Source organism: Sylvia atricapilla, chromosome 8 (assembly GCF_009819655.1).
Source record: "Sylvia atricapilla isolate bSylAtr1 chromosome 8, bSylAtr1.pri, whole genome shotgun sequence".
Taxonomy (NCBI): domain Eukaryota; kingdom Metazoa; phylum Chordata; class Aves; order Passeriformes; family Sylviidae; genus Sylvia; species Sylvia atricapilla.
The window spans coordinates 23376989-23402841 of NC_089147.1; the positions used below are offsets into that span (position 1 = coordinate 23376989).

Here is a 25853-nt window from a genome sequence, read left to right on the forward strand (position 1 = left end):
CTCTGAAGAGAGGAAAAACCCCTGAACTGTCTGTTGGTGCAGACAAGTTTTAGTACTGAAAATAGCATTTTTCACAGTTTAACTACAGTTTGTATAAAATGTGCATTCAAATGTGTGTATAAAACTTGCACAAAAATATTAAGTCTTTTCCCACAAGCAGCCGAGATGAAAGTCAGCAAGGCAGAGGGAAAGTTCTCAGCAAGACCTTCACTAAACAAGAACTTACAGTACTTTAAAGTGATTGGAAAAAAATACACACTACCACAGTATAATTCAGCATGCTCAGTATAAACCATCTGAATAGGGGCAGCCATTGCCTCCAGTGGTCAGCAGCAAAATTTCACCTCTGTCTTTTTCCTACGACATTTGCACAAAATTACAACTACACAGCACAGGCAATGTGCCATTTGGCACTGACTAGAACAGCTTCTGTTTGAAAACAGTAGAACAGTTTGAGTTGAATGATTCTGAATTTGTGAATTATTTTTATGTTTTAAGGAAGTTCTCACATCTGAATATAACATAAGGACAAAATATAACAGATCTCTTAAACTGAGGGAAAAACTGACTATCATTGAGATGAAACATAACATTCTAAGTATTTGCCAGAGTAAAAGATTATGCCTAACAAAAAAAGTACCATTGGAGAAAGGAGAGGGGAAAATCTCTAACATGCAATCCCTGACTTTGAGTGTGTGAGTTCAGGAGAACTTAATCCAAAATTGTCCATTAGTCCAAAAATAATGAGATTTCTTCTATCATTTATAAATACCAGAAAATTAGTACATTTTAGATGCCTATCGAAGCACTAAGTTTGGGCATTTGTGACTAATAAAAGCTTACATGTCTAACTTGGAAACTACCTGACCTCGTCAGCAGCTGCTCAGATAGAGTGCTCTAAAAAATCAACCTCTTCCCCATTTCAGTTGCTTTACAATTTCCCTAGGACACCAAAGGTACGCTAGCAAACACAAGCTTTAGGGAGGAAACTACATTTAAAATTACCTAAATGGATTCAGTGCTGTTTTAAACAATCAAGGATCACTCTATAATAGGGCACTTAAAGGTGCCACATGCCACAAGAAAAGTGAAAAAACACTAAGTTGCCATTTCAGAGAGTACCAGACCAACTGTGCACTGAGAGGATAACCCTGCCTACAGGGGACATATTTCAGGATACTATTTCAAGTGAATCAATACATTGATCAAAAATTTTTTTTAATGTTTCAAACATTTTCATTAACAGATCTACAAAATCCCTTATGCATTGAACATGGCTGCAGCAAGCCAGTACTGTGTGACACAAGAGAATACCTCTTTACAAGGAGAAGAGTCATAGCTACAGGAAAGAAAAACAGAACAAAAAGACAACTCAAGTATGGCTATTTTACACCTTTTAGAATATTACAGCAGCAGCTATTTCTGCTTTCTGAAGGGCCAGTTCTGGGGGTGAAGAAAAGCATGTGCCTCTGCCTTGCCAGTACCCCACTCCCAGTCCTAGGCTCTTGCTGATTCTTGTTCAAACACCCCTTTAAGTCAATACCCACGTAATTAAAATTTTAATTCCCTGCCCCTTCAGGCACTTTGGCAAATTACTCATAGTGCCAGAATGAGAGATATAAAGAATTGGAACAGAATGACTAATTGTGGCTATTTCCATGAGTATTCCTAACCTAGCCTGTTCCCACTGAAATCAATAGACATTTTGATTGCCTTAAATGCTTTGATGAAATAGAAGAGGTATGAAACATATTAAAACCTCACTCACAGTACAGCTGAATTACTGAGCTAACAAATATGCAGAGCTAGAAAATATGACTTCTTAAAACCCCAATTTAGTCATACTTCGAAGCTCTGATGCCACATATCACAGTTCACTTATGTTCCTCAAAAAATGGTGTTATTTATTTAAAAGAAAGCTCTACTTGTAATTTTTTTGGTAAGAATATTTTGTTCAGATGTAATGCTGTGAAAAGAGTAAAATAAGATTCACAGGCAATGGAATACATTTGCTTGTGTCTATTTCTTGCTGAATTAAGTATTTGTAAACCAAATAGTCAAGTGAATGCATGTCAGCAGAAATGAAACTGAGCAGCAAACTGTGTTCTGCAAATCATAACAGCTTCATTCTGACATGGCTGATATAAGCATTTCAGGAACATATTGCTGAAAAATACAAAATTCTGGTTTCACACACTTTAAAGCATGCCTGAATTCTAAAGAAAAATTCTTCAAAATATCCTCTAACTTATGGGCAGTAGAAGGGCAAATGAGTAAGAACATGCATGTCAGCACAGGCTTTGCATAAGTATTTGAGAGGACTTGATCATGTACTATCTTAAGCTACAGCAGAAAGTATCCAGTGGTTCCTGTAGAGGTTAAAAGTTTAAAATAATGAATATTTAGAGCTGTATTATTATAGAGAGCAATACTTAAGAAGATATAAAAGGACTAACACAGAAAAGGAAAGGATTTAAAATATGCAGGACAGAATTAAGTCAAGTGTATAGCAAATTTCAACTGGCAAGTACTTCGTTCAAACGTGAAAATTGACAATAAAAAGGACTGGTTCAGGAAAACATCAGAACACAATTTCCTCTTCGCAGTGGATTCCTATTTTCCATTAATCAGTCATACATTCCTGATTCCAGCATCAACAACATATACTCATTTCCCTTCCCCACTGAAACAATAGCTTAGTACCTGTCTTAAAGCTTCCATCTCTTCACTGGCCACTCGCTTCTCAGAAGAAGTGTTCTTCAGCTTGGACTCGGCAAGCTCCAGCTCTGTTTGAAGCTTATCTACCTCTTTGATTACTTGATCTCTCTCGCTCATTATGAGACGGTATTCATTGAAAACCGAATCCCTTTCTTCCTTGTATTTTTCTGCATCCTTGGCTGCTTTCAGCTGCATTGTTTTGAACCTTGTCACCTCTGACTGTAATCGCTCCATCTCTCTCTGCAACTCTTTATTTTGTGCTGTGGCGTTGCTTAGTTCTTGCTGAACTGATTCAAATCTAAAAACAAGTGGAAACACCAGTAAGATACTTGTTACTCATTTTCATACATTAAGGATTTGGGTGGGCAACCAAATGTATCCACTGGTGAAATCACAGAGGACCTGTTAGAAAATGTATTCTCCGTACTGCAAAACCACTGCTTTAGGAATGTTAGTGAACTTTAAGGACTATTACAGAACCTCTTGAAGACTGAACCATAACAATTATAACAAACCATTTACAAACATGGAGAAAACCATTTTTCGGTTTTGGTCTGTGGGAGTTGTGCATCACTCCTAACTGTCAATGAAAACATTCTTAAATCACCCATGAATGCTCTTTGCAGTCCTGGTGTCTGTTGATGTCCTTCCTACTCCATGTGGTTAACTGTGTAGGCTTGGGATCAAGGAGCAGAGAGGGTGGTAAATGTGCTGTGAGTGTCTGTGCCCTTCTATTTTATCACATGTGCTGCTCATAGCAGCACCTTGTCAGTGAAGCAAGACTCCCACACCTGCAGCCAGAGAACTCTGCTGCCAGCCCAAAGCCCTGAGTCACAGACCCCCACAGTCTGCAATTCTAATACCTTGAAAAGTATTTAACTTAGGCTTGAGATGATCCTCACCTGCAAAACACCTTTAGAAATTATATTCCCTTATTGATCTGCTTTTAGTATTTACATAAGGAGATATATATATATACAGGCTCACAATAAGTTAAAGAGTTTGTTTCGAACAAAGTCTGAGGTTAAACAAAATTCTGGTTATATTTGACTCCTGTATCTACAACCAAAAATAAACATCAGTTGAAAAGAAGAGTATTCCTTTCGCACACAAGCCAAACAATGGTTAAAATTCCACATACAATTCGAAAACGGTAAATGGGAAACCCTTTTCTTAAGAAAATTAACTATTTCTTCAAATTAGCACCTCATCACACATTCTAGAACCTTCCAGAAAATTTTATATAAATACACATGCTTACTCATCACAATAAGATTACATATAGTAGAGGAAAATTTTAGAAAAAAGATTAGAAAGGTATTTGTGATTCTAGCACACTGGAAATAAGATGCTACATTAGCATGGATAAGTTGAAGGTACTAGAATTCAATTATACCTCCTAAGAGAGGACGAATATTGCTGCTGGAAATGAATAGCTGTGTCCCTTTGCTTCATGAGCATGTCAATCTGTTTCTGCAGACGCCTGTTCTCCTCCTCAGCCTGCTCCAGGCGGCTCAGGTCAGTGTTGTGACTGGCGATCTTCTCGTTGTACCGTTTCCGCAGGGCGTCGTAGTCCTTCTTCACGCCCTCCAGCTTGTCCATGGCTGTATCGTAAAGTTTATTTAGGATCTCTGATGACCCATTTTGCTTCATAACCTTAAAAAAATGACAGAAACTCTATCAATAACCCTTACTGTTAAGCAGTTCAAGAAATTTGATTTAAAATAAATAGATAAGAAACAAAATTAGAACAAAAATATATTAACCAATTTTAGTAATCATTCTTTTTAATGACTAAGGAAAGACTGAACCTCTTTTAAGTGCCACTGTTACTTCTAAGCATTATTACACCTGTTTTCTGTCGAGTTAAAAGTCTACTTTATCACACAGGCACAAGTGTATGAAAATCTCTAATGGCAATTGCTTCAAACACCTAATTACACCCATGTTGTTTTTGAAGTACTTGTAGTTTTAACAAGAGGTAATCACTACTTGATGGCCAAGATGATAGTGGTAATTTAGGAAATGCCCACGAGGTGGCATTCACGATAGGTTGCCTGTATCCTCTGAATGAATTAAATAATTAAAAACTCAACGAGAATAAGATTTACCCAAAATATGTTATACTCTCAGGCATATTATTTTAATATTCATACATTTCATCTGAGAACTTCCCACAGAGGTTTGTGTTTCAAAAAGCATACATAAAAGATGAACAGGAAGAGAAAAATCCATTTAAACATGAATAAACCCTGACCCGAATCTTAGTTTTAAATTAATTTACAACAATGTAGGAATCTTGCTGTAAATTGCAACACTGATAATACATGACCAACAACAACATAAGAAAGCCCTAACGAGTGTCAGCAAATCTAGTCCTTGTTGATTCAAAAAAAAAAAAAAAAAAAAAAAAAAAAAAAAAAAAAAAAAGCTTGAAATAAAGCCTAAAGCCTTTTATTTTTAATTCCATGCTCCTTTTTTCAGGTTTTGTCTTTTAAATTGAAATCTTGCCCTGATGGAGCAGTGGGAAGAAACAAGTATGCTCTATACAGAGAGCTGCCAGGAATTATATAATACTGACATTAGCCTACAGAGGTATGTCCCCAACTATCTGAAAATAAAAAATATTTAAAAACTAGAAGGAAAACAGAAGAAAACATGAGCACTATAAAAATTTGAAACCCAACACGCAGCAGCTATCCTGCACAAATTGGCTCCTCATCTTTTGTGTCTAATATTCAAATGAGGACCACTTCCTGAACGTGGAGGAAACTGGGTGGCTGCAGACCAGAGGGAAAGGTTAGAGCAGTGGGCTGCCCACTCTTCATTGCCCAGAGGTAAAGGCTAACAACTCTCATTGTTAATAAACCACTTGGCTACACAGGCAAGACAACAGAACACAGACAAATGTTCTGTAGTCTGACACTGGTCTCCTTTAACTAACCAGGATGTATAAAAGTGGCCCTGGAACGAGATAGCACTTGGGCTATTTCCATGCACATCCCAATCCTCCACAGATCCAGCAGCACAACCTGCACAGAGCTGGACACATGATTAGCCAGCATGCTTCTGTGAACCATTTCAGATAAGCTAAACACGTGGTAAACTGTAAGCACATGTAAAATGTAAATGCACAGATTTAAACCCATCCAAGAAAGCCATTTTCCTGAAAACGACTTCCCAAATGAGTTTAACAAATTAGGAATTCAAATAGAAACAAACCACTTCTCGTTGTCTAAAGCAAATATGGAATGCATTTATGTTGAAAACACACTAAATGATTAAAGAAAAGAAGGACTAATACCCAAGAAGTGGGACAGAATTCAGCACAAACTTGCTAACACAGATTTGCCAGAGGAAGATGGACACATCAGTGCAATAAATGTCTCCCATTCAAAATCCCAATGAAAGAAAGTAAATAGTCCCAGCTGGCCCAAGGAACACAGCCATGGCAACATGAAACTCCATATGTGAGCAGCAGAAACTTAAGCTGGTCAGCTGCTACACAGCAAATCCATGACAATCCCACACAGAGTAATTTGATCAAAAGCTTTTGCTCTCTGAGGCCACCAAGATGTTTTATTATGGCCTGACAACAAAACAACACGTCAGAGGGATCAACACAGAGCTAGACTAATTCATACAAGAAATTACAGGGACAAGATAAGACTTTTGGCACCCCTTCAAGACAACTTGAATCACTGTGACAAGCTGAGAAATAGAGTTACGCGATTTTCCCACTAAGAGTCACATACATCATTTTCTTTAAAGGTTTAATCGTGAAGTTGACATGAGACTGGATTTCTTACAGTCCATCCTAACAATGATACTTCAGCCTCCTTCTGTGCTTCCAGATAATTCCAAACTTCAGGACAAAATGGCAAAATAGAATAGCCTTCTCTCAGAGGTTTTGTATCCCTGCTTTGTAGACTGGGAAAGTGAGGACCAATTAAGCTATTTGCCCATGCTAACACAGGAAACCATTCCTGTTGTCTTCTGAACCAAGCCACTGAACAGTTTCACAGCAGAACTCACAAGATAGTGTTAGAAAAATGGATTAAAAGTAAGAACAAATCTTCACCCCTCTTTGCACTACCTTTAAGCGCCTCCTAAAGTACCATTCAGCACATCCAGCTTCCTTTGACCTTTGCCCCTCCTACCCTAGCAAATAATTATTTTGGCTTGGATAGATTTGGCTTCTGAAGCCTAATGTTTGACTTGCAAGTTTGCCCTGTGAATCAGCCTAGACACAGTGAACCCAGATATCCTGTTTAACCATTCCACACATTACTGTAACAATTCTAACTAAATGAACAGACTTTTTCATAGATGAAGTGGACCTGATACAACCAGTTGCTCCGTAGCATTACTCTTTTTTAATTTTTCGGAATATGTGAACAACACTGGCCTGGGGACAGCCTGTGATATAATGTTCTGAAATGCCCAACTCTTTCAGCCCTGAAAATTTTGCTCTTTTGTTTCAAGTTAGAAAGCATTAATCAACCTTTTGTGATTCTTCCCAAAAAACTAACAAATATAGAATGCAAGTTTAATATAAGCCCTGTCCCATAAAATACCCTAGGAAAACAGTCATCTTCTTAATCACTTTGCAACTTCAAGTTGGATTTCTGATGCCTTTCTACCCATTTTAAAAAAATATCATGCAAATACCATCTTCACATACACTTTTTCATCTCTGCATTTATAAACTCCTTATTCTTTTTTCCTGCTAGACAAAGAAAATCAATTAGCAATCGAGACATCATTGTCTCCCCTAACACTGCAGGTTAGGAGGCTGTTTGGGAACCACTAAGACACTAAAGGCAGCAAGGCTTGCACATTCAGGTTTCCCTGAGAAAGGAAGAAGGCAGCTGTTCCAGCACACCCACTCCAGGCCATGGCTCACCTGCTGCTGCTGGCTGCGCAAGTCTGTTATCTCCTTCTGGTCCTCATCATGCAGCCTCTTCATCTCCTCGCAGGACTGCTGCAGGTGGTTGTGCTCCCTCACCAGCTGTGTGTTCTTCCTCTTCAGGGTGTCCATGTCCTCCTTCAGCTGAGACTGGTCGCTCAGCAGACGACTGTGCAACGTGCTGTCACGGCACACAAAAAATGCTCTTAGAGGCCAACTTGCAAGGACAAAGTCCTGGAGTAATTAATTTCAAGCACGAGTTTCCTACCAAGAAAGCAGGCTAAACTAACTCAATTCTGCATGTTGATGTATTCCACACACCAGGGAAAAAAAAAAAAAAAAAAAAAAAAAAAAAAAAAAAAGGCAGAAACAAACAGGGAAGTATGAAAATACACAGACATACACAGCACTCTTAAACCTCATCAGAAGAGATGATGGATTTACACCATTTCAAAGCCATTAAAAGCAGACACACAAGCACAAATAGCATAATATGATGGTTCTTGAGATAATAGGAATTATCCCATCAATCATTTCCAGTTTCTCTTGTGTTCCTCAGCTGAGCAGCAGCTAAACAAAACACAGATGAAAATGACAAAATTCTCCTTGTGTGCTACTGTTTTCAAACCAGAAAATCCACCAAACTATCAAAAAAACTCCACAACCAACAAAAACATGCTATGTATGTTTCAACTACACTCAAGATAAAAATTTACTCCAAAGTTCATTATGCCAGCTATAATTATTGAAAGAAATAACACTCACTTAAACAACTGAGAGTCACATGAGGAGGCTATCATTCAGATTAAAATTCAAGCTACAAGCCTAAAATTAGACTAAAACCAATGCTGATAAGGAGCAGATAAGTAAACTGAATGCCTTTTAATACTGCAGATCAAAAAAGTAACTTCTATATACTGACAAGTATTTCTATTGTTGAAACAGAACAATTCTATTTAACCACTCATATGCGCTGGAAAATATTTAAATATGTATTTATATATTAAAAAATTGCCTTCTAAGATATATTGCATTTCTTCCTTATGAAGTGAAACACCAATGTTTCCTGTACAGAATGACCAAATCATTAAAAAAGTTTCCTTAAAAAAAAAAAAGCATTTTCACAAATAATATTCCCATAATTAAGCATATGTAATTTTTATAATCTGCTGTCATTCAGATTTCAGTGCAAATGATAAATTCTTTAGAAGGCAAACTTTCTTTTTGTAAAGAACACAACTGCTACAGGAAAAAATAACAAGTTGAATTAACCCTGTGTTAAAACTTCCACAGAGGGCCACAAGAGCTATTACAATCTATTCAAAGAGAGTAAGAAATTCTGTTCTCTTGGATTATATTCTGCTCTCTACCCTGACAGCCGAACTGTTAGACTGCAACTTCAAATCAGTAATCAGGCTTTTATTTTGATCCCATGAAGACACTGGGAATTTCTATCTCAAATTCCTAAAAGTAAAACAGGCAGTCCAACCTTGACCATTTCAAATGGGCCAGAAATGTCTTATCTGATGCAAGCATTGACCTTGCAATTTAAGTGTAAAAACAGCATGAAAAATTACTTGATTACCATGTTTTAATATTATCTGACCTAGCACTGACTGGTAAACTCTTACCTTGTACAGCTTTACTAATACTTACTGATAAAAATCTGCCTCTTTTGCTGCTTCTTCACACCTTTTCAGTGTCTTGGTGTGTTGGTTCTGCAGAGACTGTAGGTCTGACATGGCCTTCATACACTGAATCTTCAGCCTTTCATAATCGTGATTTGGTTTTGGACTAGGCCTAGCATGGAAAAAGAATATGAGGTCAAACATCAGGTACTAAAATGAATGAAAAGCTTGGGAAATTATAAGCCAGTTAAAAAATGCTGTCAAACAACTGTTGATATATTAAGCTATAACATGAGTTCATTTAAATACTGACCAGTTGCCATTAAGATGCAACCACTAATAAAAAGTCAATGACCTGAGCTTATATTAGTTTTATATTGTGATGTAACCTCTGATAATGGGATGATTTTGTGTAATTATCACTAACATGCTACTGAACCTCTCTTCTGAGCAGCAACACTAGCACAGAACAGAACTTCCATTGATACAAGTAAGGGTCCATCACAGCACCCTTGCCTTTCCTGTGCTACCACATTCAGCTCTCAGTTACAAAGCCCAGCCCTGCAGTGAGAGTAGGGCTGAGGCTAAACAAACCTCCTCATAGGCACCAGCTGGAAGACCTTGTCTACAACTCCCTAGGAAAAACAGTTTGGCTTGAGAGAAAGACTTCCAATGGGATATCCAACACACACATCTGCGCTGGCAGAGTTTGACCAACCCATTGTGCTGAATTGCACACCTGTTTGTGTGCTACCGTATTCTTTTAAGCTATTATAAATAATGAGAAAACATGTCAGAATCTACCTCACATTTCCCTAAGGTATTTATTTGAACAAAATTTGGGTTATTAGAAATCTCCAACACAATATATATAATCTCCAACAAGCATTTTTTGGTAAACAGAACAAAATAAAAGCCAAAATCAGTCAAAATAAATTTTTTATTCTAATTTCTTTTGGATGATTGGGAGAGAAATTTTCTAAAATAATCTACATTGTCAAGCAATTGACCAGCATAGATTATGTCTAGAATGTATGGTAGTTGTACATGATATGTTTATTTGTAGATTAGAATTAATTAGATTTGTATATCATGCTAGAAACTAAATTAGCAGGATTATATCTTCTTGCTTTGTAGCACTAAACTTCTAAAAGAGACTGAGTTGAACTGTTCCTTCGCTGTACAGTCAGAGAATTTTTGCTCCATAGAATTTTCAAGTTTCAAAATGAAGCTCCTGACATCTGTCCCTGTATCATCTCCTGGGTCTCCTATAACCCCACAGCAATGAGAAAAAACCAAACAAACCACCAAAAGAGAAAACTAATGCCTCCAAAAGAAAATAATTGCTTTCTAATTTAACTCTGCTTGTTCTCCTATCAGATTTGCTCCATTGCTGCACAGATGACTCTTCCTCCCTCAAACTTCCAACTCCCCCAAATGGCTTCTCTATAAGCACAGCCTGAAAAGCAATCAGAATTCTCTTTGCTTCATACAAAAACCAGCAACATGGATTCTGGAACTGAAATGCAGCTGGGAACTGAATCAAAACTAAAATGGTTTTGCACTACTGCAGTGGTAACAGTTGTTAAAAAAAATAATAATAAACCCCCAAAACTTTAAAAAAGAAATGCCAGCCACATCTGGTTCACAGATTTTCGGGGTGGGGTGTGTGTGTGTGTGGGTGTGTGTGTGTGTGTGTGTGTGTGTGCGTACAACATAAGGTACTTTTTGGCAACTCAGTTTGCTGAACAGTGAGGCCTTCAACTGTAATTCTTCCTTTTCTTCTTTCTCTATAGAAAGGGGAAAAAACCTCAACATCCCCTTCCTTGATTAATAAACCTTACTAACAATTAAAATCCAAAATCATGTAAAGTACCAAATGTTCAAGTTATGTCTACAGGAGTGTCTCTTAGAGTATTTTTTAATTCATTCTTGAGGGGGTATCAAAAGTAGTATGTTACTCACACAGTGCTATGGATGTCACCACAACTAGCAGAGGGTTATTCTTTTAAAACACAGACATAGTTAGCATAAGTTAAACTTGATTTGAAATGTTCACACCCTTGACAGAATCACTAAAAGCCAAGTTATTGATTTAAATTAGACCTTAGGGTGAAATTATTGAAAGTAGATACCATCTGTCCACCACAGTCTTACATGACAGCATTAACTGGAGTACAGTTTAACTCTCAGCTGTAACATTAAGCTGACTGAGACCTATTAACAGATGTTCATATTAAACTATTAGGCTAGTCTGAAAGCTATGGTGAAACTTGTTCTACAAGTCTAACATCCATCACGTGTGTTTCATATATTGCTGAAGTTACACTGACATTATTCTAAAAAACAAAACAGAACAATAAACCCATGACCAAAACCAACCAATCAAAGCATAAATCAACATTAAAAAACCCAACAAACCACCTAGAAACATATGGAGATTATGCATGTAACTACAAGTTAGCCAACCTACACAATGAGGAAGGACCAACAGTGCCACAAATAACATTCTGCATTTCAGCTCATCTACATGAAATAAAAACCACATGGATATCCAAGGCCATATGTTCCACACTGCTGTTCCAAAGCTTTATGTCTCAGCAAGAAAAATAGGATAAGAGAGGAAGGAATATTGGTCAGAAGTCAAAAATCAAAACTGCTGTAAGACAACAGTCCATTCAACTGCATGCAGTGGCTGACTCTTGTCTAAGCAAGATCATCACAGTTTTATGCTAAAATGTTCCAGAAAACACAAAAAATTATGATTTCAATAAAGGAGAAGTATCAGTTACTATTTTGCAAGCACTTGTTCAAACATTAAGAAAATTTAAAATGCTAGTGTCAAAGGCCCAACTGTTTTTCTGATATTTGTATAAGAACTTCAAAAATCCTTCATGCTATAGTGGAATTACCCTGGCCATAAAACAAGGCCACAGTGAGACTGACATTTACATGTATCTGACGCTCACATAAAAGCTAATGCCAACCACAGGTTCAATTTTTTGGGCAATCATACCTAACAGCTTCCAACGAGTTATCATTTACTATTGTAATTGCAACAACAATTATAGATTACACATAAAACAGTCTCTTATGAAAAACAATTTTCAGGGGGTTTATTTGTTCAGGGGGTTTTGGTTCTCTTCTACTATTACTATTGTATGAGTAATAACAGCAGGTTTAAGTCTATAAAGTGCAACTTGAGCATGCTGAATTATTTGGTCAAATCTTTGCTTAATCTCCAGCACACATGCACACATACACACATACAGTCACTGTCAATCCACAGGCACAGCATGAGCAATCCTACTCCTGTCCAGCAGGATGGCACATGCTGATCTGATTCAGCACATCACAATCCACTGCTGTGCCTCCTCTGCCACTGCTCTAGACTTAGTCAACATTTGCTTTGGAGAACAGCTCTCTGTTTTGCAACCCCCACAGCCAGCGCAGCCCAGACTGCAAATGTGCTATGAGCTGTTGTGAAGCAGCCAAGGTGATGTGTCAAGGTCTGCCTCTGCACCACCTGTGTTTGGTACAGCCATAGTTACACCAGCACCCCACACAGCCAGGAAAATAAAGCCAGGGCAGTAAAAGTCACCATCCACACCAGAATTTCTCAGCTTTCACACTTCAGTATTAACACTTTACCATGTCTTGGCTTTGACTCCTGGAAGGATGAAGATTATAGTTTTGTAAGAGGAAAGAATTCAAAAAATAAAAAGAATACTAGTGAGATTTCAAAAACCATAAATGTGTATGCAGATGGGAGCACTAGTTGCTTTTACACTGAAGGAAAAGAATGTCAACTAAAAATCTTCATTCATTTCCCACTCTTTAAGTATTTGATTGTCTGGAAGCCAGCACTCTCCATCTAATATGTACTGTCCAGGGACTGCCCAAATACAGGGTTTATTTTGATGGGTTGTTCCTGAAGCTGTAAACATTCATGTTTTATACAACATACAAATCCTACACTGAAAGCAAAGGATTGATTCGACAAAGAGAAAACTAGGGCAGTCTAGAGGACAGCTCATCAGAACTTTATTAATAGCATCCTGGATTATGAAGAAGATTATTGTGAGCTATAAAATCCTCTATGCCTAAGCTCTAGTAACTTCAAAGAAGAAATCTTTCTATTTAACTAAGTAACTGGAAGCTGAGCAAAAGATGTTGACATTTGACAATCTTTTTCTTTACCATCCCCACAACGCTTTGAGACGGTTACACAGAACATGACGCTCTTAAAGAAGCCTTCAGAACTCCTGGACGGAGGAAGGGGGCATTAGGATGAGAAGCTACTGAGTTTATAAAATCTCCAGATTCTTTCAATGCCAGTTCACTGGTTCAAATCTTAACCTTCTCATACAGATAAGAAGTTTCATTAACCACCTGACCACATACAGACAATGAAATAACAAACAACAAAACACTGAAGTTCAGAAAAGATACACATGATGGCAACACCTGCCAGAATATCTGTTCTTTGCTCTTATTTCAGATTCAGTGACATACAATTTTTTTCCAAGGTTCAGGCAAAAAGTGCTCAGTGTACCCAGACACATTTAAACATTAGCAGATCCTTAACCCCTCAAAATAAACACATTCTATTGCCTACCCAATAAAACTCTTATTTACAATTAACTCATATTTGGAGTACTGTCTTCCTCATAGCATGTCAGCCCCCAAATTAGAATGAGCTCGACAAGCTCTGCTGGCTGTTAAATGACTTAAAAAGCATGTTCAGTGGAGGAGAATTCCTTATTCTGAACATATTTCTGCTACAAGTTCCCCAGCGTATGTATACCAGAAAGCTGATCTTCTAAAAAACACTTACTCCACTCAGCAGAAATCCAAACCTCCGTCTCCTTGTAGAAAGCATAGGAATAGCTGAGATTTTTTTTCCTCTCCTCATTTCTGTTCTCCAGCCAAGTATTCAGAGCTATTTCCTTTTCTTCTCTCTTGTTTTCAAAACACCAAATACTTAATGCACTGTCTTCTTTCTCTTCCCACAACAAAGCCCATGAAGCCTAAGCAACTTGTTTGCTTTCTTTTCTCAACACAGAGATGAAACCTTCTCCCCTCAGTCCCACAGAAAAATTGCTGGACAAAGTGGGAACAGGCACTCAACAGGAAGCTCTCAAACATGGATGTGGCCACTTCACCAGGATGCAAGTAGGTTACAAGCAACATAAATACACTGCAAGCGCCTTTATGCTTTCCAGGCAACCAGGTGTCAAGACACTTGAAAACACTACAGAAGACTAAATGAAAATGCTGCATTTCCTTTCTGTTTACCTGCAGTCATCGAAGGTTGACCCAGGAGATGAAAGTGCAAGTTGCTTGCGCAGCTCATCCCTCTCTCGAGTCACCTGACGGAGCTGATACAAAATAGTCTCCAGCTTCTCACTCATTTGTCTCGTGTCTATCACAGGTGGTGGAGATGATGCTTTCCCAGTCGTACCTGATGAAGAGAGAAATACTTGGCAGTGAGCAAATGCCTCAAAAGAACAATACAACTTCACTAATGAAGTAACACTAATTTAAAATAAAATCCTGTATTTCCATCTGCAGAATGTTGTTCAAAAATGAAGCAATTCCTGTAAGTTTTCATCAATGAGTTGGAAGCAGAATAACTCCAGTCAGATTTTATGCTAGCAGAAAGGCCCTGTGTTGCAAGCTCAGTTTGCATGGGTAGGTTCCTTGCTTACCCAGGAGCCCAAAAGCAGCTTAAAAGGCAAGGCAAGTTAGCAATAGCAATTGCAAAGACCTCAAAAACATACATACTGACAGAAGCCATAGGTAAAAAAGTTATTTAAAATAAGGAACAATGCCCGTGCTTAAAAAAAAGTGTAAAATTCACCCACATCAACTTATTCTAGTGTTAGCAAAGAAGCTGCTACAGCACATGGACTCTTTTCCTCTTCCTTTTTCTAGCAGCACAGAAATATCATTCTGCCACGGGCTACAGATAATATTTACTTTTAATGCAATTCTACGTTTTCACATGTCAGAGTTTTTCAGTCTAGTAAGTGAAGTTAAGGATTTCACTTACCAATAAATCATGAAAACCGGGCTTCATTCTTAACAACGTTGGCTAACACAAGCACATTACAATCACTGCAACTGGATAACACATCAAATTTCCTCTAAGGGGCAGTCATACATTGAAGCGTTTTGTGGGACTTTAATTCTCAGCTTTCCTAATACCAGAGCTGAACAATGATGGCCACTGTCCTCTCAAACAACTGCAAGAGAACAATGGTGCCTCCTTCCCAAGAGAAGATAGTCTGCTATATCACTTCCTAACAACTGCTGACAAGTAATTCAACTCTAGTTTTAGCTCTGCTCATTTAAAATTAAATTGTAAATGTAGTTTCGCTCACGTGTCTCTCAGACACATGGGAGCAGACTTAAAGATACAGGTCAAGATGTGAAAGCTAAAGGCTTAAACTTCTACAGGTGATTATTTTCTATCCAAAAGAGAAATTTTAGACTAGTTTCCAAAATTATTCAAACAAGTTGCTGACATATGTATTAACTTGTTAGGATGTACCTTTAAGTACATTAGTTATTTTAACTTTTCTTAGATAATTAAGCAAAAAAAAAAAAAAAAAAGGAATAGAAAAACAATGCTCTCCACTCACTGTCTTTTCAAAGAAAGAAACTCAAAATTATCTCACTGGATCAAATGCTAATGAATTGCAAGGATTGGCTTTTTATCCCTAAACCCAGTTCATGAAGGTACTGTAGAATGTAAAAACCCCTCCAACTTTTCAGCAAAACTACCTGTGTTTTGAAGTCCCCACAACAAAAAAACTGCAGTGTCAGGGCTATCATATATCATATCATATCAATCATATCATATCATATTGCATCTACAATAATAAGCTCCCTGGTTTTATACCTTCCAACTGCTACTGTAATGAGAATTCATGAGCACAGACTGATCTTTTTAACCTAACTATTGCCTAATAATGTATGCAAATGCTCTAATATTAAACTGAAGAAATAAAAAATAGCTGAAAAAAAGTGCATTCGGGAAAAAGACACAAACTCACATCAATCTGAGTAATTCCCAATGGAGGCTGCTTTTCCTACTACTTTGTTTCATTCCTGCATCCAAAGCCCCTTCATCCTTAAGGACTAAGGATTTCACACTTTCAGAATGGACTTATCCTTTCTTTTAGATAAGCAATATTCTACATAGTTTTATGGCAAGAAACCAGTAATAATACACACAATACAGGGAATATAGAGAATAAATGAAGAACATAACTAAACAGATACAAAAAATCAGAATATGTATTCATTTGAAAGAGTTTGCACACATCAGTGAAAAAGAAATTTCATAAACAAACTAAAAGGTAAAGGCAGACAAATCAAATTCACAAAATCAAAGCTGCATGGTCCTGGATAAATTCACCAGTAACCAGCACATTATCTCACTTCAGTTGACACATCATGACATGGAAAAAAATCCCCTTCTCATCCTTACAGAGAGGTTCAAAAGCTTATGTCATCCTGGGGGTGCTTGCAAGCCAAACAGATGAACAGGATGCAGAAGGTCAAGAGGAAGGAGGAAATGACTCAGGAAGGCTGCTGTGGCTTCACAGGGAGGAAAGGGCACGGGATGCACAATGCCCATCACTGCTATCAGTGCTAACCCCACAGCAGTCTCATGGACAATGTCTGCTACGCAAGACAGGCACCAAATGCCTGCCCTGAGGATCTTTAAGCACAGTAAAAGCAGGCCAGAGATCCACCTCTGCTCCTCAGCCTCCCCTGACAGCTTAAACAGCATCCAAGTGACAATCTTCTTCAGGCAAGAACATTTGTGCACAGTCCCAAAACTGTGCCAAGAAAGAAAAGTCAGCTTTAAATAAAGATGGGCTAATTAGCCCTGGGAAAGAAGCTTTTTTCACTATTGTGAAACCATTTGTCTTAGTACCAAAAGGGGTTATTTTTCATTAACTTGTCAATTTTTACAAGTGCATCAACAGATACTTTCATCTCTAATGCAATGATGTTTTTGACACACAATATCAGCCACGAGATGGACACCTGTTAAGTGCTATAAAAATACAGATTAATATAATCCAGTTCTTCACATTCCTATCCTTAGAAGAAGCTTCAAAATTTGCCTCTGCTTGATTTCCTAACAGGTTTCCATTCTCAATAGTTGTGCAAAAGGTCTTATAAAGATTAAATCAGATATCTGCATGCTTAAAAAATAAGCACACACATTCAGAAAAATCTTTTTTCACCAGAAAAATTCTAGTCTTGGTTTCTTTTAAAGCAGCTTTTATAGCTGAATGCTAAAATCCTTTTATTTCATCTGACATCTTGAGGCAGCAGAAGGAAAGTGACCCGTGCTTCCAGCTTCATATTCTTTTTCCATCTGACTGCACATTTTACACAAAAGTACTTCCTTTTTGTACTTCAACCAGTCAAACGGATCCTAAAATGCACAAGCCTGAAGGCTAAATGTCCATTACCCAAATTATGGCACCTTTCAGTAACTCACCTTCTTTCTCAGATAACCTGGATTTCTTAAAAGGCATTTACTGCATGTCCTGCCAAGTGTAGCTCATTCATGTGGTTTGATAACCCTCACAACTCATTTCTGACATGAGCTGTTTCCAGCCCAAGTGCTGGACTTCACAGAAACCACAAAGATCCATTACTGTAGCATATACTGAATAATTCTTCATGATTACTCTAATCAACACTGACTGAAGAGATAGTATGTCCACACAGAAACTACTGCTTAAGAAGTTAACTTCACATGTGGGGAAAGGGTAGCATATTTTTTGAAGAGTAACAGAAGGTTTCAACTCAAACAGGGCTATAAAACTTATTAATGTGACCAAAATGTACCATAATGCCAAATAAATATAATGCTGAGATAAGTAAATGGATACCAATGCATAAGCAGCCAATTTTAAGAAATATCATTAACATATTTTGAGTTATAATAAACTCCTTGGTCTGTGAGAAATACACTTGTATGACAGATTCAATGAATTCAGAAGGCAATCTGTCACAAGCTGAATGCCTTAATTTTACAATGATTTTTTTTTAAAGTCATAAATTTGTGCTCCTTCCTGCTTGAAAACAAACAGGATACTACTGTTGTACAGTCAAGCCTTTTACATTGTTTTCTTTCATAAAAAATAAAATCAACAGAGATATTCAGGATATTATTTCTATATGGCCTCATAAATCATGACAGAAAATGTTAAAAATACTTGCAAGACATATCACAAAGCATGATCAATAGGTTTTCTCCCCAAGGGGAGTAAAGTCAAGAGTAAAAACTTCTGTCAATGTAGGAAACTGCATTTTAAAATATTTACTTTCTTTCAATAATTTATGAGCACTAGAAGAGGGTTACATTCTAAATTACTTTCTAGTTATCATTTAGCTACATTTCTTCAGATGGATCTTTTGAAGTGATCATAAAACAGCAGAGAGCACAGAACAGACCTGCATGAAGGTACAATAAAACACTAGGAAAAACAAGCAGCAGTACTCTGAGGAAAGAAAAATGAAAGGTAGAATAATGAGCTGCAGCAACAGTTTCTGACGGGCAGAAAACCTAACACTATGAAAGCAGTGCCAATCATTTAACATGCAAGGACAAAAGGATGGGCAGCATTTCAGTATATTGATTTAATTTAGAATATAAAAACCTAAACAAAGCCAGCAGCATCTAAAATAAACTTTCAACTGCAGTAAGTTTAAGACTATAGAAAGCACTGAACAGTGGTTCTCCAAAGGTCAGCACAAAAAAAAAATCCACAACCTAATACTGAAAAACAGCAGAGGAGATGAGGGGCAGTGGGGGAAAGCTGATGCATCAGTTTATAGAGTCCTTGAAGAACTTGCTGAGCTGAAATACAACTGAGAGTAAAATCTGTTTCCATGACCAAGGCGTGTACAGCTGAATCTTTTGGGGTTGAATTTACAGGAGCTCCCTGGCTCAAACTCTACCTTTGTCAGGCTTAAAACTGTGTACTGAAAATAGAACCCACACTGAAGTGTCCACACTCAACGCAAAGGGGACAGTGACTATGGTCACCAGCTGCACACCAACCAAGGGGATGACACTCTTCCAGCACTCCATCCTTCACATCTTCTCTTGTAGGAGTTGTGAGCACTGACTCACCATACCAACTTCACAGCTCCAGAAGAAAACCACTGTCACCAAAAGCATTTCCTAAATGCACAGGCTGATAAAGCATCTCAAGGAGCAGTGAAAGACACCACGCTCCACAGGTGCTGTCTGGAGTGCAGGAGAGGGTATTCACATACACTATTTCCATTCCAATCATTGCAGACCAACTAAATCTTCACAAATTCCTACACAGGGGCTGCCAAATGTTAAGAAGATACTGTAACAAGCAAAATACCATTCAGTGGCCAGCTCTCTTATTAGTGGTTGTCTCACCACAAAAACCCCACTGCCCCTTCTTCAAGACTGCACCAGATATAAATGAGCCAAGTTCACTATTTTATTATTATGTTCCTTTGTTTTTGAAACAGCGCATAATGTCCACGGAGTAAACTCAAGTACTTTTCAAGAGAAAGAAGTTGAGAGAACCCTGCGCACGACTAATGTCAAACTGCACCTGCCTGAAAACTGACAGCAAAGAAGAGAGCAATAACACACTAAAACTATTCAGAATGCTTGTTACTTAAGAGATGTTTATTAACAAGTACACTGAAAATCACCTAGAGATTAAGGATCAATCCTAGAAACAGTTACATGTTTGTAAGCAGTAAAATCAGAGCAGTAAAATTGAAGTTTATGTTAGAGTGTGTGGAAGAGTGTTTATTTCCAAGTTAAAAGTCTTGTTTCCAGCAAACTAAATGGGAAAATAAATAAAGGAATAAAAAATAAATCTAGATGAAGAGTTTTATTTCAATCATTGTGACCAAATTTTACAGAAAAATGACTTCTGAAGAGAAAGAGTAACTAGTGAAGAGGCAGAACATCGAAGGGGTGTACCGAAAAGAACTGCGATGTGGTGTAGTAATAGTGCTCCTAGTACCTTTCCTTATTCATTCATGGCCTTTCAGCAAGTGTAATATTGTCACTTTTTCCTTGGTGTTAACTGTTGAGGTGTCTAGCAAATACAATCTTTGTGTCAGAAAAAAAAAAAAAAAAAAGTCGAGAAATACAATGAGAAACTACTAAGAGCTGTCAGAGAAAATAAGTAACTCTTTCAGACAAGAATAGAGTGTTTATTTTTGACTGAAAGAGCATCATAAGCCACACCTGCAATTCATAGGTCCTGTGAATACTGAAAACAATTACTTTGTTACATCCAGCTGCACAAAGTATGAAGCAATAAACTGAATTCACAACAACATGAAAGGACACTTGTCAAAATGGCCAACATGAAAATGAGGAATGAAAGACTAGCATTGTTGGGAAGGAATCTGATGGGAGGGTGGGAATGTTTGCTATGGATAAGAATTAAAGCTCTCAGTTTAAGCAACTTGAAATGCAATTAGTAAAAAACTATCTGTAAATAGCCTGTCAGGTTGATAAGCTAAAAAAGTGTTAAGCAAGGAAATACTGTCAGTTGAAGTTAAAGTTAGACAACTTGGATTAGACAGAGATTAGACAGATTTATGACAACCTGATGGCTGCAAGGAAAGGCATACAACTGTAGAGCCCGTGGGGGTGCTCATTACAGATTGCTTTCCATGGCATGGGGCTTCAAACTAGATTAACTTTAATGTCCCTTCCAACACAAACCATCCTACGATTCTGTGTAACTCCCACAGCAAAATGATATGAACAAAGTGATATGAACAAAGAAGAGTAAAAAAAAAAAAACCCAACACACTTCTGATGAAAAAGAACCATATGCAAAGAACAGAACAGCTGGAAAAGTAATAGTTTGTTAAAAGAGAAAGGTGCTAATATGCAACTTGGAATGAAGAGGCTACAAGACTGACAGCTGTAATCAAAACAATGCAAAGAGGGCTGGCTGTGGAAAGAAGAAATTTACACATGTGAAAAGACGGAAGGTCTTTTCCATTCCAAAATTCATTTAATTAGGAACATTAAAAGAATGGAAGAGTAAGCAATGGCTTTCTGTTAAAAACTCATAATAAAAACCATTATGGAGGATCATCTCAGAGTTACAGCCTGTTGCCTCCATGCAAACTGCTGTGTTGCGTTAAAAAACATTTCCTAAAACCAAACCAGAACATCTGTGCATCGAGGAGGGGAGAAAAAAAACATTTTTAAAGCATTAAAGAAAAACTCTGAAGCTACATTATGGTACTAGAATAGGTCAAAAAATGGATTGATTCTAGAAACCATAATCCTGTAATGGCATCAAATGTCAAATTATTAAATGCACTATACAAACTGACACTTTTTAAAAATATTTTTTTTAAAAGGGGTCTTGATTCTGTGTTCTATTCCTCTCTGTTATCATGACTGGTCAAGTAGGAGACTTGCCAGGGACTGTCACATATAGCTGTGTTACTGGTTTCTATCCAATTCACTGTTGTTCTGTGCTTGGCACCACAGGCACTGAATATCCATAAATAATTGTTCTGATATCAAGACACAGGACTGTAGTTCTGTTCAGAGAGTTTGCTGGGCACAGGGAGTGGGCAGATGAAGGATGCTTTTATTTACACACAAAAATCTTTGTCATTGGCCAAGAGCAAAGAAATACAGAAAAAGACTATAACAATTTAATGAGGATTTGTTCCTTTGAGGGGACAGTGACAGACAGTGGTGGTATTACACCTTTACAGCAGATTATATTGTACCTCTTTTGGAAATAAACCATGAGTATTTGCCCTCCATACCATCAAAACTACCTGTTTTACATGAACAGCATGAATTTTATTAATAGATCAGAAAGAAATGGAGGCAAGAAAAAGATTAAAAAATATGGCCATCTAAATTAATTTTGAGCAATGAGGAAAATACACAAGGAAAACCTGCTGTCACTTGGCATTTTTATTTACATACATATACAAATGAATAAAAAGGCAGAATTTCTTCTCCAAGGCTGCTAACCTGGTGTTACACACAGTGGGGGAAACTGGCTTCCACTCAACTGCTTATGCTATCGCATGCACATGAGGATGGAAATTCATTCCTCCTTGCATCCCTCATGCTTTGCAAGCCCCAGAGAAGCAAGGAAAGAGAAAAAAAGCTTGGATGACAATACAATACTCAGAATAGACTAGCCCTAAGTTTCTGAGCCAAATTTCTGAGTCACATTATGCAAACTGAATCACTCCTTCTCTGCTCCTGTATTGACATTACTGAAGACTTAGAGAACCCCAGAATATCAATTTGTTCCCCATACAGAAGCTGCTCGAAAACTGTTCATTCATTTGTGCTGCTGCTGTCCATGTTTGTTGCACTCTTGGCTTTCAATGACAGAATCAGAACTACAAATACACCCAAGACTTGGGTACATCATGAATATATATATATAGTGATCAAATGATGTTGCCTTTTCTCTTCCTTTCAAAATCCTAATACTATGCTTTATTTATTGGACTCAGAGCCCATGTTTTCTCAGAACTGTTTTTTAACAATAATCTTAGTTCTATGTAAGATTAGTTCTTAGATCAGAGTCTTTTTCTGGAAAATAAGCACACTGTTATATATCTTAGCTTCATAAATTAACTCAAACCCAGGACAGCTGTAAAATGGATAGCAGCATCTCCATTTCACAACTTCCTGACTTACTTGGAAGTATTTCAGGAAAAGATCATTTAATTAAAAATGCTGGCAGGAGAAACCATCTCCAACAATAGTTAGGGTAATTAAGGTTTGGGAAGAAGAAGCACATGGACATGCGAGTCTCTAGTTACATTTATGAACTATTGACTCTAAAGACTACATATGAAAGATGGTATTATCTCTCCTAATTAGATGATGCAAAGCTTAACTATCTGAAGATTTATCTGGGCATAATTACCCCAAACCTTTTGCATTTCCCCTAAAGAGTCAAATGTGCCAATCTGTTTCTGAGCTACTCAACAGAATCAATGTATTAATTGTAAACCAGTGTTCTGAACACAACTATAATAAAAGAGATGCCTTATCTTTCCTGTGAGGACAGTCTAAAGTGAATGGGAAACTAAAAATACTCCTTTATATACATGTGTATGCACATATCAATACTTAACTGAACGTATTCAAAAGCTTGCATTGTCTCTAAACCATGAGGTATTTACCTTTTGTCACTGATGCATTAATTTCATAGGCTAAAATTACCATTTCTACTGCACAGAATTACCCTCATGAAAATTTTTTCAGTGAGATGGGGCAGAGTGGGGGGAAGATGTATGTGAAATTGCTCAAATGCCACAGCACCTCAGTATTTGTTAGGATTCCATTCAAACAACTCATATGAAGCCTTAGGGGAGCTGGCATGCAGGCAGATTTAGTTATGATGGCTTGTCATTCGATAAATTAGTCGGTATTAAAATTATCTTAAAGGTGAGTTGCAAAGATGTCATTAGTAGGTGTCAGTCATGAAGCAATTTTTTTATTGATACTGGATTACAAAAAAATTGTCTCTCATAGAACAAGACACGAGGGTGAGAAAATGGTTAGAGCAAAAATCAGACTCACTAATAACAAGTCTATAACCACACTGTAAAATAAACATGTCAGCTTCAAACAAAGAATTCCCCTGGCTGTTAATCTCTTAAATATTAAATACCAAGCTCACATGAATAATTTGAATAAAACAAAATTATGGAGAATAATTGATCACAATTTTTGTTTAATAGCAGGGCACCTAATTTTCAAGTCATAAAATAACTTTGATCACTAAAAACTCCAAAGACATAAACCAATTCTGAGGACAGCCTCTTATGTCAAGTGCACAGATCCAAATTCAGTATGAACTCCAGGATCTTAAAATACAAACAAAACATAGTTTGTGGGAAGGAACGAGAAAAAAAATTAAACAAAATTAAGATTTTAAGTGTGCCAGTCCTTTTTAAAATGAGGAACATGGAACTAGATGGGACTACCTGCATTTCTCCTGTCTCAGCCATCACTTCATCCAATTATCCCACAAACTTCCCAGATTTCATTTCAGAATAACTATCTTCTTCAGAAGGTGCCTTTCTAAGCCTGGTTGTCCTAAAAATTTAGGAACTTTTTTCTTTCTATATCCAGTCCCCAGTTTATTCACAGCAAATTAAATCTACCCTTCCTTCAGGTAGTAACATGCAAGTGTGGTCTTGATAAATATCAAACTAACGTGTCACAGCTTCCAGTATTTTCAGTAAATTCTTCATTCAGGCCTAAAATCTTGTTCCTGCTTGCTGGAGTTAAAAGTTCAACTCAATGACTGCAACAGATGTCTACCCACATCCTTAAAAAGACAACTGACTTGCCTGGTGCTGTCAAGGAAGTCTACAGATGCCTGACACTGGAACTTTAAATATGCAAGAGGCTGCATTCCCTATCCAGGGCAAACGACTTTTACAAGGATTTCACAATAGAAGGTATTTGTAAAAGTAAAGATGAGGAAAACTGACAGCTAATAGAGTTGCTCCAAGATCATCTTGTGGACAAAGCACCTCTAAATAATGTTTCTTATACTACCAATTTTTTTTCCTGAGTACTTCGTCTTTCTCAATGATTTTAAAAACAGAGAAAATGAAGCAATTAATTGAACACAGAAAAGAAATGCTAAAGCTTGCAGCTTCTGTCAAAGGTTTAGACGGCTATGGCCTTGGCTAACATTATCTATAACTTCCATGATGCTTTTGACTCTGACCACAATTTTCACATCTACATAAATACATACATACACGTATACACATCCTTATATATATTTTCATATGTCCAGACTTGTGTAAACACAATGTTGCCACTTTTTACACCATTTTACTAAGTAACACAAAGCATAGCTACATCATTTAATATATCCAAATGTAACAGATTTTACATGCAGCAACTGCAGCCAGCCATGAAAAGGCTTAGCTTGCACTGCACAAAAGTACACTTGTTCCTGGTAAAGATAGATTGTTACATCTTATAGCTCAACTTCTTTGATTTTACGACCAGGATCCCTCTATTCTTCCCAGAGGCAACCTTAAAAACTTGTTCTCCCAGTTCCCAAAAGACACACTCATCAAGTTCTTATATTAATACTTTACTCACCAATGCTGCTCAGAGAACTGCTGCTTTCAGAGTCAGAAGGCATTATGGACAGCACACTGTAAGTAGACCCTAGAATCAGGAAAATAAAAAACAGTATTACTTTTTCTCCCCCTTTTCCTCTCTCCAAAAAAAGCGATGGTTCATTTTCTTGATATTGTAGATGCCAAATAAATTTACTAAAATTATTCAAATCACTAAATTAGAAAGAACATATATCACTGGAACATAAAAATCTAACAGGCAAAGTATAATTTGTAAATGAACATTGCCCTGTGCACTGGATATTTTGGATAACATGGTAAAAATGAGTTCAGCAAAATATTAAATACCTAGGTTATTTCAGACAGACTGAAACTACAGAGTTTCATGTTTATAATAAGAAGATTAGGAGTGATACTTGTGGAAGTAGTGGCAATCT

General features: G+C 37.2%; 1 protein-coding gene across 5 annotated transcripts in view; it reads right to left on the reverse strand.

Annotated features, from left to right (window-relative positions):
- DLG5 (discs large MAGUK scaffold protein 5) overlaps nucleotides 1-25853 on the reverse strand; it is a 96801-nt gene that overhangs the window by 35095 nt on the left and 35853 nt on the right. For all 5 annotated transcript variants that reach the window (XM_066324098.1, XM_066324097.1, XM_066324101.1 and 2 more), the window contains exons 2-7: nucleotides 25436-25504; nucleotides 14554-14719; nucleotides 9284-9427; nucleotides 7625-7808; nucleotides 4115-4374; nucleotides 2704-3016 (exon numbers count right to left, since the gene is read on the reverse strand). In XM_066324098.1, the coding sequence (XP_066180195.1) occupies nucleotides 2704-3016; nucleotides 4115-4374; nucleotides 7625-7808; nucleotides 9284-9427; nucleotides 14554-14719; nucleotides 25436-25504 (1136 nt within the window). The remainder of the gene's footprint in view (nucleotides 1-2703; nucleotides 3017-4114; nucleotides 4375-7624; nucleotides 7809-9283; nucleotides 9428-14553; nucleotides 14720-25435; nucleotides 25505-25853) is intronic.